Source organism: Symphodus melops (assembly GCF_947650265.1).
Source record: "Symphodus melops genome assembly, chromosome: 21".
Classification (NCBI taxonomy): domain Eukaryota; kingdom Metazoa; phylum Chordata; class Actinopteri; order Labriformes; family Labridae; genus Symphodus; species Symphodus melops.
In genome coordinates, this window is record NC_136711.1 from 16,301,603 (window position 1) to 16,318,846 (window position 17,244).

The 17,244-nt window shown below is 38.1% G+C and overlaps 2 protein-coding genes across 2 annotated transcripts; both read left to right on the top strand.

Moving 5' to 3' along the window:
- Window positions 1-527: 527 nt before the first annotated feature.
- LOC306842256 (5-hydroxytryptamine receptor 3C-like) lies at window positions 528-5,236 on the top strand (the record flags this gene model as incomplete). Its single annotated transcript, XM_079372383.1, has 10 exons — window positions 528-567; window positions 1,477-1,637; window positions 1,727-1,771; window positions 1,908-2,017; window positions 2,629-2,882; window positions 2,961-3,121; window positions 3,591-3,801; window positions 3,877-4,041; window positions 4,286-4,371; window positions 4,834-5,236. The coding sequence occupies 10 exons, from the start codon at window positions 528-530 to the stop codon at window positions 5,047-5,049; spliced, it is 1,449 nt and encodes a 482-aa protein (XP_079228509.1). The 3' UTR covers window positions 5,050-5,236.
- A 2,058-nt stretch (window positions 5,237-7,294) lies between these two features.
- LOC306817359 (5-hydroxytryptamine receptor 3A-like) lies at window positions 7,295-13,180 on the top strand. Its single transcript, XM_079334167.1, is given in 11 exon segments — window positions 7,295-7,336; window positions 7,881-8,041; window positions 8,841-8,885; window positions 9,063-9,172; window positions 9,988-10,157; window positions 10,849-11,028; window positions 11,750-11,785; window positions 11,788-12,015; window positions 12,131-12,307; window positions 12,507-12,592; window positions 12,686-13,180. Coding segments are annotated over 11 exon segments (1,464 nt in total). The 5' UTR covers window positions 7,295-7,296; the 3' UTR covers window positions 12,917-13,180.
- The last annotated feature ends 4,064 nt before the right edge of the window (window positions 13,181-17,244 follow it).

The following is a 17,244-nucleotide window of genomic DNA, read 5'->3' on the forward strand; positions in this document are numbered from 1 at the left end:
ATGTAAAATAAATGAGGTTTAGTATTCAGCTCTAAGACTGGCAGCAGCAGACAATGAGTGGTTTCTAATGGGCACAGTGTACATAATGTCATTAACGTCACCAAATTACCACCTAATTGAATTGTATTGCATCATGCGTTTGGTTCTGTTTGTTCTCTCAAGTCCCTGTATTCTTTTGTTGCAGGTCCCAGTTAAGTTGAAATACAAATCTACATCATCGCTCCTTCCAGGTAAATCCTCCACACCTGCTCTTCCCCGAGTATTATTCTTTGTCACTCAATTATCTTCAAGCGCACCTGCCTCCAGTGTCCGAACATTCAGTGTTTAAACTGTTTACTTGTCTCCCTGCTCTCTTCAACGATTACAACATCAATCTGTGCTGTCTACTGAGGGAGGGGTTTCCAATTTCAGACGTTCTGCCCGGCCCTGCTCGGCTCAAAATCAAAGCTCAGCATCACAGAGAGGCTTTCAATTCTCAGCAGGGACTCAAGCAAGACTGGAAGCTGCTCTAACACACACATTCAAACATGATGCTTTTCGCTTTGCTCCTTCTCATCATCTCCACAGGTATGTTATTGGAGCGTGTTCGAGATACATTAAAGGGATACTTCACCCATTTGCATGAAGCTGTGTATCATTAGAAACCTGGTAGTAATTTTGAATGATTGTGACTCCAGCCCTCATTTTGCCCTGAGACGAGAAAAATATGTTTTTCTTTGCCTGGAAGTTTTCTTCATGTGATGCAATATGACGCTTTTTGCATCACATGAAGAAAACTTTCAAGCAAAGAAAAACACATTTTTCTATATAATCATTTGTTCTACGTTTACTTTCAATGTTAATATCCATCATGCTGGCACTGTTTACGTCTGATGTAAACTGTTTGTGTATGTGCAGTCTAGTGTTGTCATGCAGCCTTTTCACTTTACTGAAACCAAAAATGGTCAAAGAACGGGAAAGAAAGGAGAAAAAATGGAGCAGATATCCAGATGCTTTGCTGCAATCTTAGCATCTACATGTCAAGAATGTATACAGACAATCAGTATAATTGCTCTTCAACAGCAAGCAGCAACAAGTGGAACATTTTTAATTATTATCTTGCATAGTGAAAATAATTCATTTTTAATTCATTTTAGGTTTTGTTTTGAGGACACATTTAGGACAAACTAAGTTCTGGAGAAAACTGAAAATGTAAATAAAAGTTTTGAAGATGCGATGGTCCAACGTTACAGTTCGATTAAGTTCAGAGTTGTTTGTTGGATGTCTCTGGTCTTAAACTGAACAATCAAAAACATTTTGGTAATAAAATGATTTATATGACTTTTTTAAAAATCTATTGCTGAGGCTAAAACAAAGACAAACATCACTGAGCCTGTTTTAAAAAACAAACATAAAACTTTCAAATCCAAATAGATAAAGAAATGTAATTCTACATGAAAATCAAACAAACCTAAAAGACAGCTGTTTGTTATGTAGACGGGGTTACCTCTAAGAAAGTGTGCAGTTACCTGGATGTCCTGGACTACCTGAACCTGACTAAAGATAGCACTGCATTCAAACTGACCCGACCCGTTCTGGACTACACAAACCCAACCATGGTGGAGCTGGACATCTTCCTCTACGCCATCCTGGCCCTGGTAGCTGCTTCATGACTGTGTTTCAATATGACTCATTTAATGAATGCTGCCCTGCAGTGATAAAATGTGTGTTTTATGTTGATTCACAGATTGAGAAAACACAAACTTTTATTCCTTTCATCTGGGCATCAATGGTAAGTGATTAGCTGTAGAGTTTTCTTCTAACTCAAACACTCAGCTAACTACTATTCTGGTACCTGTTATTTAACCTGTTATATGTCTAACAATCTTTTCCTCTGGCAATTCAACTCTCTATATATTCTCCTACAGAAATGGAAACATGAAGGCATATCCTGGGACCCTGCTGAGTTTTGTGGGATCTCGGAGATCGTGATTCCCAGAGACATGCTGTGGAGACCTGACCTCTTCATCTTTGAGATGTGAGCCTGCAAAATCAGACACAACTTTTTGTGTTTTTTGTAAATGCGAGATAGTTAAGTCGTCAATTGTAAATAAATAGAGTAGATTATTATCATTGTGCATGGGTTTGCAAACAAAAACACAACTCTGTTGAGTGTTGCTGTATGAATCATTAAGAGAGCCTTTTAATTTACACTAACCCTTCGAAAAATATATGAATTCTTATTTTCTGGTTACAAATAGTGGTATTTACTGTAAGACTAATGTGAGCAGGTTTTGATGCTATATTACAAAATCTTCATTCAAGATGTTTGTGTGGTGATACTGCATAGAATCAAAGCACATTAGTTTTTCGGTATTCGATAAAACACTTGCAATCAAGTAAAACATCTTAGATAATTGGAAAAAAAAGGGGAAAACAACCAAAAGGAAGGTAAAGGCCTGAGAATACGATGCATTTAACAGATTCTTTGTATCTGTGAATCATTAGGTAATTTAATATATTGATATTTACTGATGTCATGTGTGTTTGCTTTAAAGGTAAAGAGTTCATGGTGCGCTCATGTTTGAGTACACAGCAGTTTTAATGCTGTTGTTCAGAGTAAAAGAAGAGAAAGCACGTTGCTGACAGGTGGTGCTCCATCATCTATTCAGCCAGTCCGTGTTTAATGTCGCTTAAATGTTCTGCAAACATGCCGTATGTGTTTTGTTTCAGGATACAGAAGGATGACTCGCCTCTCAGTCCTTACATTCTCTTGTCCTCTGATGGAACGGTGAGTGCTGAAGACGACATGAAGGTGGTCAGCACCTGTAAGATGGACGTCCACAAGTTCCCTTTCGACACACAGAGATGTAACATCTCTGTTTCATCTGCGATACATCACGGTGAGAGACAGAGTGGATATTTGTGCCAGATGTGTAATAAAGTCGGTGCTGTGACGGTTTTCCCTTTTGCCTCCTCAGTTGGTCAAATGCGGCTCCGTCCTTGCTCCAACTCGTCTCGAGCCACACAGTTTACACGAGAAGTGTTGCAGACGCAGGGAGAGTGGGAGTTCATTCACTTATCCGTCAGCAGCTTCAACATCACCTACAGCAACCAACAGTGGGACAATCTCATTTACACTGTACGGACACAAACAGATGGATCTGCTCGGGTCAAACACACTTTCAATGTTACAGAGAGGAAAACAGTTTAAGTTAGTCCATCCTTTAACATTTGATCTGAATACATAGTTTTAGTTGTAAATAAAAAGTCTTACAAATGAAAATGTTTACCTTTGAATATTGGTGCACAGAAATCAACAAGACATAAAATAGCATCACATTACTGGTTAATGAACTTGAGTTTCTTAATTAAAACTTTAACTTATTTTAAAGCAATATTCTCAGTTTAAAAAAAGTTAATTAAAAATTGAAACTTTTGCTCTTAGCTTGAGATAAAACTTTAAACTGAATAAATTACTCATTTAAATCATGAGTCCTTGGAATTTGGGCTTCCTCCAGTTTTCAAATGAACTCATATTTTGAGTGATGAAGAAGTGTCACGGTGTCCGTTCCGTTTTTGACTACCGACCTTTGACCCTGTTTTCCCAGTTCACCATGAAGAGGAGACCCCTCCTGCACGTCATCAACTTCCTGTTACCTATCCTGTTCTTCCTGTGTCTGGACCTCGCCTCCTTCTATATCGCTGACCATCGAGGAGAGAAGTTGGGCTTCAAAGTCACTGTGCTGTTGGCCATCTCTGTGCTGCTGCTCATCCTGAACGACATTCTGCCCTCCATGTCCAACAAGACCCCTCTCATAGGTACAGACTCACACTTTAAGGGATTATGATTCAATGACACAAACAAAGGTAGTTAATGACTCTTCCTGTTCTCAGCAACGTACTGCATTGTGATCTTTGCGCTGATGCTGCTCAGTCTGCTAGAGACCATTTTGGTGACGCATCTTATGGACAAAGACTCAGTAGTAGAGGAGAAGGTTGGGCCAGCGGACGACTGGCAGCAGAAAAAGGAAAAGATGAAAACCCAGGACTGCACCACAGGTGAGACTCACATTACAGATGACAGCAGTTTTTACATATGGGTGATCCATAAATGTTAAAGTTTGAGGGAAAATTCAGTTTTACAAATCTTAAAAGGCCTTAACTCTGTCCATCAGACACGTTTATGTACTCGTCATTATTTAAACGTACAAGTTTTTTTTTTTATTCTACGTTCAGGCCAAATGTATTAACGCGCCTTTAGCATGATCCAAAAAACATTGCAGTCTTTTGTGTTTCTTTTCAGAGGAGAACAAACAGACGTCCTGTGTCTGTGTCTGTAAAGTGTCTGCCGGGGAGAAACACCATGAACTGCTGCCAAATGCTGAAGAGGTACAACAGTAGAGCTGCAGTATTTTTACAAGCTGGGTGAAATTGATGCAGGAAAATATCCGATTTATTTAGACAGGGACACCAACACCAGAATTACATCCATGAGTTATTGTTGCGCATCAATATTTGCCAAAGTTGCCAAAAGCAGCATAAAAATGCCGAAAACTTTGTTTGAATGTTTGCTTAAGGTGGAAAGTTAGCAGCAGACTAAAACATGACATCCGTCTGGAGTAATGTAACAACGCTTGACCTTATCCAGGACCAAAACTTGGCTTATAAGATTTAATCAAATGCTTTAATAGATAGAAAACCAATCAAATTGTCCTGTTCATATGAAAACACTCCATATTCTTAGAGAACTTAAAATGAACAATAACTGCTGGATTTTCTTTTTAACATCTGGCTTGTTATGAATTTTCAGTCACAGGGGAAAGATGGCCAACTTTTTTTTACTGTGTGCAGGTCAACAGCCGCATTCAGTCAGGAGACTCTCACGTGTTGCTGTTGATCCTGGAGGAGCTGAAGGAGCTGCAGAAAAATGTCAATCTGCACCTGAACTCCAGACTGGGAGGGAAGTCGTGCCTGTGGGCTGCAAGAGTCAACAAAGTTTTCTTCATTTTCTACGTCACCACTGTGTCACTGTTTCTACCCCTCATCTTCATCGCATGGCACACCTAAACGTTTGAAGTTATAAGGCCGTCATTCAGTGTGCCAATATGTGTATGAGGGAGTTCCCTGTGTCATTAATCATTTTGAATCTGTTGATGTGTTTCAGGAGAATAATGATTTTGTAAATGTGTGGCGGAGACATTTTTCTGTAGATAAAAGCTTTTTTTGCATGACATACACTTCCCTGCAGAGTCCAGTTAAGATTGTATGAAAACAAGGCAAATATGTAACCTGTGCACATTCACAGCCACAGATGAAAAGGTTACAAAAAGAATCCCTCTCTCCTAGAAATGTTCAATTCTTATTTAAGTTCATATTGAAGTTGCAGGGAGAGAAAAATAAACCTCCAAATGTTTGACCAATTCATAAATTAACAAATTAACTGAACACCCACTGAAGACTTTTTCAAACGTAGCTTCAGCCACAGATACTTCAAACGCTGCAGTGATTGATGTTAAAACGCTGATATGAGAGTATAAATGGAAGCACAGCTGGAGGACGTCTGTAATGACCCCAACATGACACCAACATCACATAAACTGTCGACATCTAACTGATGTGTGTTTGTTTTTTACACTGTAATATTCCTCATTCTCCCTCCTCTGTTACACACAAATCTTCCCTGTTGTCCTGTTTGAGTCGACTTTCCCCTCGCAGCACATCAATCTCCCTGACTTTAAACCAATCCTCTCTAACCTGTAACCCTCATCATCAAACAGCAGAATCTTCATCCCTTTTGTCTGTCACTGATTGATTCTGGTGTTATTGAAACAGATAAATCAGCTGCCTGGAGGTAAACACGCTTTGGCAGCATGAGTGCTCAGAAAAAAAGCATCACTGTCCTGAGGGACTCCTTATTGTTTCCTCACATCCAATCAAAGTGGATTATTTGCTGTGATAGCTGTTGAGGCTTTATAGATGGCAATCCACATCTTTTGTCCAGACTGAAACGATTCAACTTTCAACAGATTCTCAGTCAGTGTGGCTCAGTGGTAGAGAGTCGTCGTCTCTCAGCTGGAAGGTTCGGGGTTTGATGGGGGAGACACCGCTGTGATGTGTCAATGTGTATGAACAGAAATAGTTATTACTTGGGCTGCCAGCTTTTACACTTTAATCCCAACATCTCCATGTTGACACCTCTACGCCTCTATGACTTTAGGATTCAAATATCCAACATGTGATATCAAACATTTTACTATTAAAGGTCCACTTAAACTTTGTTTTATCTACCTTTTCATCTGTCACATGTTTTTTTTTATTGTAACCTTCAGTGTAAGACGAGTGTCTTATTTTCTTTCAAAATAAAAGCTAGAAAAGTGCTTTACAAGCTCACATATGGCAGAACGGGTTGATTTGTTTATTTTACAGAGACACATGCAATGAGCATCGCATCATATGTAAAATACAAAGTAGAGGCCATGAATACAGGTTTCTTATCTTAAAAACCTCGACCTGTATAATGTCTCTGTGAAGCCACAAGGTGGTGTGCTCGACTTTCAGTCAGATCAATGAACTCAATACCCACTGAGGACGGTAACGCTGCAGTGATTTATATTCCCACAAAAAGGTTAACATGACAAACATCAATACTTGTCATCACTGCCTTTAATACCCTTCTTCAAATCACTGCACCGTCAAAAAGAAACAACTTTACTTTTTCACAGCTTCACACAGTGAAACTATTTCCAAATGTATTTCTTGTACAATAATAATACTATTGAAGAAGTTCCAGGATACTTTAAGAAATGTAGATAAGAGGGTTTTTTGTCTATTGATTTGTATTGCTGTCTCTATTCTGATCATTGTTTTGTTTACATCGTGCACTTTCTATTAATTTGTCTCTATGTATTTCTTTATGTACTTTGTGCTGATTTAAAACCTGAACACCTCTTTGGACAGCCTCTCACTTTGATTCCAGCATCATGACACTCAGAGTCATGACAGTGTTCAGTGGCTGCTTTTACTGCACTCACAAAGACCACCAAAAAGTCATTACAGCCCATTTGTGTCACCACAAGGGGCCTTTGTGATTCTTATTCTTCTACTTAAAGACCACTGAGAGCTGCTGTGATTACATCTGTGCGAGAGACCGCTGTCCTCGAATGACTTACACTAATTACATTATCTAAAAAAAACACAGATACTGTGTGATTCAGCTCGCCCGGCCCTCTTCCAGTAAGACACAGACTTGGTGACAGTCAGCACTGAGGGGATATAGAGTGACGCTGACTCTACTTTCTTACAGTTGTTGCAATTATGATGCTAACCATTTTCCTCTTTCTGTTCTTCCTCACAGGTAAGTTTGAACATTTTAATCAGAACTATAAGAAACCTTCTGTAATTTGACTTCAACTCATGACCTGTCTCTTTTTATCAAACGAATTTATGATGACAAACAAATCAAGTTTTAGATTGTTTGATCCAGTGTAGCACTCACTGCTATGCTCTTTTAAGTTTATTTGTGTTTAAGTTGGAAAAAAGAGAACTACATCTTTTAAAAATGTTCACATTGCTGATTATAAGATCAAGAGACAGCACTGAAGCCTAATATCGTTCACTAATGCTTATGAGAAATGCAATTTAAACATTTGGCATTTAGGACCACAATCACTTTTAATGGAAATGCTCTTTGTGGAGAAAAAAAAAATCAACAGCAAGTGAATAACAACCACAGAAGCTGTAATGTTTCTCCTTTCTTCTGAATAACAAGCCTTTCAGAGCACTTCTGGGAAACAAAACAATACCTGCCAGAGAAAGAAAGCTGTGAACAAACACATTTCTATGTTCTTAATAAGACCAACTCCTGTCATAGAGAATGTGTGTTGATGTTTTCTTTGTAGATGGGGTGTTTCCTGAGAAGAACTGTAGTTATCAGGATGTTTTAAACCACCTGAAGCTGACCAAAGACAATGAGCTGTTCTCCATGACTCGGCCTGTTAAAAACTACAAACACCCCACTCACGTATCTCTGGAAGTGCTTCTCTATGCCATTCTAGACGTGGTAAGTGCTTATTTGTAAAATTCCAATTTGGTTATTATTATTCAATAGGAGAAGGGAGGTATGTTTTTAAAGATTCCTTTCGAGGCTGTTATCTCGAGAGGAGAGTGGATAGAGTAGAAAACCAGGAAGAGGGAGTCCAGCTGCGCTTCAAGTTGGGTATTTTACATATTTATTTTTAAATAAGTAAATTGAATTATTTTTTTGCCTGTATTGGATAGGACAGCTGCAGAGAGAGAGAGAGAGAGAGAGGAAATGTTGGGACGAGAGATTAGGGGATAACACGTAGCAAAGGGCCGAGGTCAGACCCAAACCAACAGCCGCTGCAACAGCGCTTCACAAGTGAGCTGTTTTTGATCCCCTATTTGGATATACCTTTCAGTTTACACAGAAAAAAGTTCCCAAGTGGATCTTCTAAAACTGTCCATAACTCATAACGAAATTATAAATGAAACAAATGTGCATATCAGCGCCGCTGGTGCATACTACAAATATTGATGTTGCTGTCCACTGATTGGATGATCAGAGGAATGGTCCCGTCACCTCCAGTCTGTTGGTTGAGTGTGATACTCCACAACCAAAATTTCCCCCCGAGGTGCGTAGTTTAATTATGGTGCTGCAGATCATGCTGAACATTGTGCTTTTTCTATGTTTAGGTGTCTGCTAGTTGATAAGTGTCTTGTGTAGATTTAACATTTGTCATCCAAATCCTTACTCATAGTGTGTCATGTTGAGAAATTACAAGCGTGTTTGTTTTTTTCTTCCTGGACAGATTTAAAAAAACCTTTTTCTTTGATAACAGGTTGAGAAAGATCAGAAATTCATTCCATATGTCTGGACTGTCATGGTGAGTTCTGTCAGATGACGATGAAAACTCAAACTCCACACATGAATTTAAATTTAGTCTCCCATGTTATTGAAACATTTAATTTTCATTTCAGGGCTTCTTAAAGGTGTTTCCCTGAATAAGTAATGTATTTCCATTTTTTCCCTCTGTAATGCAATCATCCGTTTTTCTCTGTAGAGGTGGCATAATGAATACATTTCCTGGGACCCAAATCAGTTTTGTGGAATCGATAATGTTTCTCTTCCTGCTGAAATTATGTGGAAGCCAGATCTCACTATAGAAGAAATGTAAGAGTCAAAGTGTTTGCATGCACTCGCACACACAAACGCACACAGTCAGACGTTTTGAATGCAAAAACTAATAATCACCGCTAGTGTCCCCTCATTTATCTTCATTAAAGAGCTCATTGACCTTTTAGCTGTTGTCACTCTCTCACTAATAGCTAATGAGTGGCAGAGCGCGGGGACATTTACAGATGGCACAAAAGCCAAATCATTTAGATTTTAATTCAGCATACTGACTGAATGTTTTAAACAGAAGGTGATGTAAAATAATGTTTATGGAACATGGAGTTTGTACATTTAACCCTTTAGGGTTGATTTCATTGCATCCTTAACATTTGACAACGTTCCACCAATGCAAACCTCCTGACCGTCCCTAGGACCAGGCACCGCACCTGGGGGGACAGAGCCTTCTCTGTTTCCGCCCCCTCCCTTTGGAACTCACTCCCACAACACATTTGTGACACCGTCGACCCTACCACCTTCAAGACCAAATTAAAAACACACCTGTTCCACACTGCCTTCAACCTGTCACCTCACTAATCTCTGTATCACACATCACTTAGATAAACTTCACTATGTATGTATTTTTGCTCTTTTAACTGTTTGTCTGTTTTCCTTGTTTGAGTTTATCCTGTAAATGTATTTTGTTTTTAACATGTAAAGTGTCTTTGAGTTTTTGAAAAGCGCTCTATAAATATTATTATATTTAATAATAAATATATTATTATTATTATTATTATTATTATTATTATTATTATTATTATTATTATTATTATCTGAGGAATCTGGATTGGTTTCCTCCACATGTGTCTCTACAGGACAGAGAAGGACAAAGCTGCTCCGACTCCTTTTCTCACCATCAATGATAAAGGTGATGTTGAAATCCACAACGACATGGTGCTGGTCAGCACCTGCAGGATGCACATTTACCAATTCCCCTTCGATATACAGAGCTGCAATCTCACCTTCAAGTCTGTCATACACACCGGTGAGAGGTTTTCTGGACACACGTGCCATTTATATTCCAGTAAGAGGGGGCCAATGATGGGTGTTGGTTGTGCTGTCGCTGTGTGGTGATGTAAGGTGGCTCAATAGTGTGGTGTGCAGAATTATCACGCCCACCCCCCACCTCCTTTATTTATATATGAAGCACATTTGTTTGTGAATTAGGGGTCAGAAACTTGCCCTCTAGAAATAATATACAGTATGGCTCACAATGTTATTTGTGACTTTAACTTAGGTGATCATTTTCTGAATAATAACACTATGATAATAGTGTGTGTATGCTGCTTCTCAGCTGAAATGTATTACACTTACTGAGTGTAAAAAAAAATGTCTATCCTAAACATTAGTAGATGTTATTTTCTTTCTGTATTTGTATGATGACACTGGTGTAACGTGGCTTTTGTAGGTCTGCTACTGAACTGGGGGACTTAATCATAACAAATTACAGCAAAAGTGATCTCAGTAATATTTAAGATTCTACTCTATTTTTATCTAATTCCTGCAACATATTCCTGTAGTTCAACATGATACCAAGATGATTCAGTATGCAAAATTAACTACTGCAAAAAAAAGTTAAACAACACAGGATAAAAACTAAATTCACTGTCTCACACTGTCATATGTAACCACTTATCAGCCATTTCTTTTTTTTTATCTCACCTTAAACAACCAAGCTAAGGACATTCGCCTCCATGCAAGCGACAACTCTTCCGAGGCCACAGAGTGGTCTCGTGAGGTGATGAGGACCCAGTACGAATGGCTGTTTCTCAACATGGTCGTAACCACCATCAACGCCACTGACTGGGTCAGCCAAGACAACATTGTTTACACTGTATGTATGACACAGTACATGTGTGCACAGTGAGATGTAACTATCATTTAGGGAATGTGGATTCTTGTGAATTCCTCTATTGTGAAATGTTGGGATGACATCTGAAATATTTTGTCGCTTTCTGAGGAAGCGACAAAACAGTCAATATAAAATAATAAAACTCTCTTTTGAATATACAAATCTGCAGCCTAAAGGAAAATTAGCACCAATTTTTTTAATTTTAACTAAATCCTTTCACAGAGAAAAATAACGTGCTTATATCCGATCTTACAACAGATGAGCGGTCAGCGTAGCTGGCACTAAAACGTGAATACAGCAACATGTGATGGTCCATATTCAATATGAGAGATATCACCTCAATCATGACATTGACAAGAGGGAAATACATGTCTCTCTTTCTCTCGCTGTTACCCGAGAGAGGCTTACTCTCAACACATAACCTACACGAGGAGTAAAAAGAGAGAGTGATCATACACAAGTTTATTGATAGCTGATGTCGGTTCCAGACAGATGACAAGGAAAATACTCTGAACTAAACTACAAAATATTCACCTAAAACAACCTTTTTGGTACACCTTTATTCAGCTACAGGTGTAAAAGAGACATGACATTGAGCAAGTCAGAAGTCTGTTCAGCAAACGGTCTTGTAATCCATTCTTCATCGTACCATCTTGTCTCACAAAGTATTGTTCCACCCATAGTTTTCACCCTGGAGCCATAACTGCAAAGCATTAGTAGTGCAGCCTTTTTTTTTTTAATTTCAGGGAATGAACCTAAACTTTTATCATGATTTCACAGATCACCATGAAGAGGCGCTCTGTTCTCTACATCATCAATTTCTTGCTGCCCGTGCTGTTCTTCTTGTGTCTGGATTTGGCCTCCTTCATGATATCAGACAGTGGGGGGGAAAAGCTCGGTTATCAAGTCACTGTGCTGCTTGCTGTTACAGTGTTACAACTCATCCTGAATGAAATTCTTCCAGCCTCGTCAAACCGGATTCCACTTATAGGTAAAGCAGATCAGAGTGTGTCCTTTCATGGACTACAGTTAATAAGTACTTATTTCACTTCTACTAAATGAGTAATTTTCTGTCTGATTTAAAGTTGTTACCTTCCCTCTCCCAGCGGTCTACTGTATTGGGATTTTTGGTCTGATGTTCCTGAGCCTCCTGGAAACAATTCTGGTGATGTATCTGATAAACAAGGACTCTTTGTACCAAGAAAACACAGCGGAGAAAGACCAAAGCCAGAGTGAGGAGTGTAACAAACATGGAACTGCCAGCCTCTACAACCATCACATAGGTGAGACTACGAGTGGTGTCACACTCCTGGGCCCATATCGGCTCCTGTCGCTTTAAAAACCTTCTTCTTCTTCTTCTTCTTCTTCTTCTTCTTCTTCTTCTTCTTCTTCTTCTTCTTCTGCTTCTTCTAGAATAGAAACTGTCACCTTTCACTAATTGCTAGATCCTTGTTAATCTTAATGTAAAAACTGCATTTTCAGAGTTGAATAAACGGACTCGATGTGCTTCTATCTATGATGTGTCGACTGGTGGAACTCAATCTGAACTTCAATCTGTGGCCAGAGAGGTAAGCGTTATGATGTGCCATCATTGCTTTAATCATGAATAAAAGGTAACAATGTTACAATCCATTAATGTTTACTCAATAATTGTTTTGCAGGGAAACAGCGGCAGACTGATGGACGAGTTCCAGGCCTTGCAGAAGCTTTCGGAAGAACTTGGGGAGATCGAGAAAACACTTTCTCTGCTCCTTCATAACATGAAGAAAGAGGAGAAGCCTGGTTACTGGACCAGAGTTGCTGAAAGATTTAACAGGGTGTTTTTTATCTTCTATGTAACAATGGTCAGTCTCTTTTTATTTATAATCTTTTCAAAATGGTACAGTGGATAAAGATAGTGAAAGCTTCATAATAAACGGTTTATTGAACATTTCTTTTGTATTGACTAGGTATACCTACTGCTACCATTTTACAACTTAGTTATTTGTTTTTATTTGCTTTAAGCACACCATGTTTGCTCCATTGACCAGTGTTTGCAGAAAATAATACAGCCGTGGCACCACAACATTTTTTGGTTAGTCAATGCAAAATATTTGGTTCACAAGACTGGCTGGCTACCTGCTGAAACTCATGAACAAACCGCTAACTCGCTAGTCAGTCACAGTAGCTGCATTTTATTCATCAATGTTCAATGACAAAATAAAAGAGGGAATAAACTTAGAAGTTAATAAGTGTTGTGTTGTGTTGTGTTTGCGAACAGAGCTATAAATTCACACAGTAATCCATTGGTTATTCTGACAGGGACTTTTATTCAAATGAATGACACATTTCCATTGATCAAGGATGTGTATTATTGGCCAGAGTTCCCCTGAAGTTGGGCTGTAAATTTGCCTGAATTTATTTTGCACATTCTCCCTGATCTGGTCGGAGGATTTGGGGCTCCTCCTCCTCACATCCTGCATTCTTCTATCACCACCACCAGTGTCTAAGGGGGTATCCAAGCCTGCTGCCGGCCTACCCTTTATGTACAGTAAGTAGTAGAGAGGAGGGTTTTGATTGGCACACAGTTGCTGTGAACTCTGGGAATTGTATTCTAAGTGGTGAGGAAGTGGGTTATGAAAGAAATATGATCTCTCATGGGCCGGATATAGTGGAGTGGCTTAGCTAAAAAATATGAGGGAATCGTGCACTTTGTGATAGAAGCATGAAATTTGGTTTATAGCCAAAGACATTCTGAAAATAATTGGATATGGAGCCATTTTTAATTTTCAATATGGCGGCTATGGCAGCCATTTTTCAAAATGGCCGCCTCTCCTAACTGTTTTCTGATGTATGATGGCTAAATGTAACTTAAATTGCTTAAATTAACTTAAATTACTTTAAAATAACAGTGTAATGGCAACGAAAAAGTTGACAGTATAATACTGTTTATTTTCCATACAGCACAGTACTGTTCTATCTTTACAGTAATAAAGTGTAGTTGTAGATTACAGTAGGTAACTGTAGAATAACCGTTTCAAGCTAGCAACTGTAGCTGCCAGTAGATTACTGTAATTTAACAGGAAAATGTGTTAGTGTGTGTAGAGAGTGTGTGTTGCTGTTTGCAAATGTATGTGTTTACATCTCTGCCTTGTTTACTTGAACCTTGCCTAGGTTATGAACATTTTAATTTGCCTGCATCAATACATCTCTAAACTTGTATTGGACAAGATTGTTTGATATATTTGCAACAAAACGTCCAGAATCAGCACCGCCTTTCACTTCAAAACCACATCCCAGGGTGTGACTGTGAGGGGAAGACCCTTACACTTAGACATTAAACAGCTGCAATAGTGGAAGTGAGATGTAAAGTTGTTTTGCTGTATAAACAAATGGATTTACCCACAAGCCATTAATTGTTGAGGGGGGTGGAAGTTCCTGGAACCTTTCTTGTGTGTGATATTTATAAGACGAATGAGATTTCTCCCAGTAGAAGACAGTTCTAAAAGTACGGACACCACAGAGGACAGGAACATGCTTTTTGACCAGACAGAACCTTTACAGTCAAGATGATTGCAGGTTTCCTTCTGATAATCCTCCTTCAAGGTAAACTGACAAATTGTTTTTATTTAAGCATGCAGGGGTACAGGTCTACTGTTGGGCTAATTTGGTTACTTCCAGATTATCTCTTCTGTTTTTACATTTTTGGTACTTCAAAGTTTTGTTTCGGGACATAATGACAAATAAATGAGAAAGTTTCCTCTGAATTAAAAGTTAATTGTACTTTATGTGTAATCTAGGATAATTTGAACTCGAAATGAAATGTTGCTGTTGAGTTTTATCATTTCCATTGTATAGAAACATTCAGGAATAGATCATTTTAACTTCAATCCCATCTTCCTATAGGTTGCTTTTGAGTAATATATCATCTAACATGTCCAATTCTTTAACATTAATCTTAATGTGCTGCTATCTTGAGACCAGGACTCAGAGAAATAAAAGATTTTGTGTCTCAATTGGACGATCATAAAACTGTAGATATTAAATAGTGTAAAATAAAAGGAAAAACATATTTTTCATACATTTGGTAATCTGTATTTTCAGAGTTTGTCTAGATATGCTAGCGTGTCTTTTTGCACACAGTTTATAACACTAAACTTTAATTAGTTTAGTTAGTGTCAATTCTGATGTTACCTAATCTCTTTGCTGATCTTGTCCGTTCATGTGTGCGTAGTGCTTTCTGATGAAAAATAAATTTAAAAAATCTTCTAGCTTACTTTCAAAAGTCAGAATTATGTATTGGTTTTTGAAAATCTAAAGAAGAGGTTGATTCTGTAGCGGACTGTAAGTCATCGCCTGTGACAACCCATGGTGATTGATACAATCAGTCTTTATGATGATGGTCCTGATGGATTTGTAACTCATAAGGAAGCATCACAGGTCATTTTAGTCTGTTTCATAACCAGATCACAGGTGCTTGATCTATTTTAATTACAGGTTACGTTATTTACAATGTACAGTTCTCTGGTTTTAGGTCCTACATTTAAATATCTAAATTTGTCTGTGAAAACCGAACTTCTTTATGTTTTGGGCAAAATAATACATTTGAGCTTTTTGAAACAGAGATCAATAAGTTATAAACTAAATGACAAGTAAATTAAAAGTGCGTTGCAGACAGTGCAGTCTTGTATTCAACTTTTCTGTAGGATAGCAGGTGATGTGGGTCTCGAAACATTTAAAATATTGAACTCATTTTTTCCAGGTGGATTTACCTCTAATCACACGGAGCAACAAGAAATTGACCAACCAAAAGCTAATCAGAGCTATGAGGAAGGTATGCACAATAACATAATGATTAAAAAACATCATAAGAGCTTTGTAATAGTATTCCTGTGGTCTTAATTATTCGAGGTTAGGATGCTGAAAAGCACATGGGAAAGACAAAGGTATAGCAGGAGACAAAGTTGGGCTTAGGGAGAAGAAGATCAAAATAAGTATATGGGTGCATGGACCTGCAGTGTTAAAGCTATTACTAGCTGAGCCAACCTCAACAAATGTGAATATTACATCCACCCTCACCAAGTGTAAATAATGTTTGAAGGATTACTAAGTGAATGTTTGGAATAACATAGAATAGAAAGATGATGGGGGTCTCGAAACATTTAAAATATTGAACTCAGTAAATGTCTCATTTTTCCCAGGTGGATTTACCTCTAATCACACGGAGCAACTAGAAATTGACCAACCAAAAGCTAATCAGAGCTATGAGGAAGGTATGCACAATAACATAATGATAAAAAAAAACATCATAAGAGCTTTGTAATAGTATTCCTGTGGTCTTAATTATTTGAGGTTAGGATGCTGAAAAGCACATGGGAAAGACAAAGGTATAGCAGGAGACAAAGTTGGGCTTAGGGAGAAGAAGATCAAAATATGTATATGGGTGCATGGACCTGCAGTGTTAAAGCTAATACTAGCTGAGCCAACCTCAACAAATGTGAATATTACATCCACCCTCACCAAGTGTAAATAATGTTTGAAGGATTACTAAGTGAATGTTTGGAATAACATAGAATACAAAGATCAGACCTGTGTTCTTTTTTTGTGTTAGGTGGAAGTATCTTCAATTGCACAGATCAAACTAACATTACACAGAACAACAATCACAGCTCTGATGAAGGTATGTACAATATAACAGTGCACAACAATGATATTTCTGAATATTTGTTAGCATAGCATTAATTGCAAACCCACTAAAACTAAGTCGAAGATATACACATGTAGCTTATCAGCAGCTACATTTCTGAGAATATTTGGTCGACTTAAGTTGAACGCTGATAACTGAATGTTTGGAATAAATTGAATGCAAAGATCAGACCTGTGTTCTCTTTTTTTGTTAGGTGGAATGATCTTCAATAACACAGAGCCAACTAACATTACACTGAACAACAATCACAACTCTGTTCAAGGTATGCACAGTCCAACAGTGCACAATAATTATATTTCTGAATATTTGTTAGAATAGCTTAAATTATAAAACCTGTCAATAGAAGTGGAAATTATACTTCTTCAGTAAACTTTTAAAAAATGTTCTCAAATCAAAATGCAATGACTCTAACGTTGTCTTATATGCAAAATTTTCAAGTTGTCCTTTTAGATCCTGCATGTAACAGAACCTATCAGCATTTATTTGAGCACCTGCAGTTGTCAAAAAAAGATCGAAACACCATGATTCGGCCTG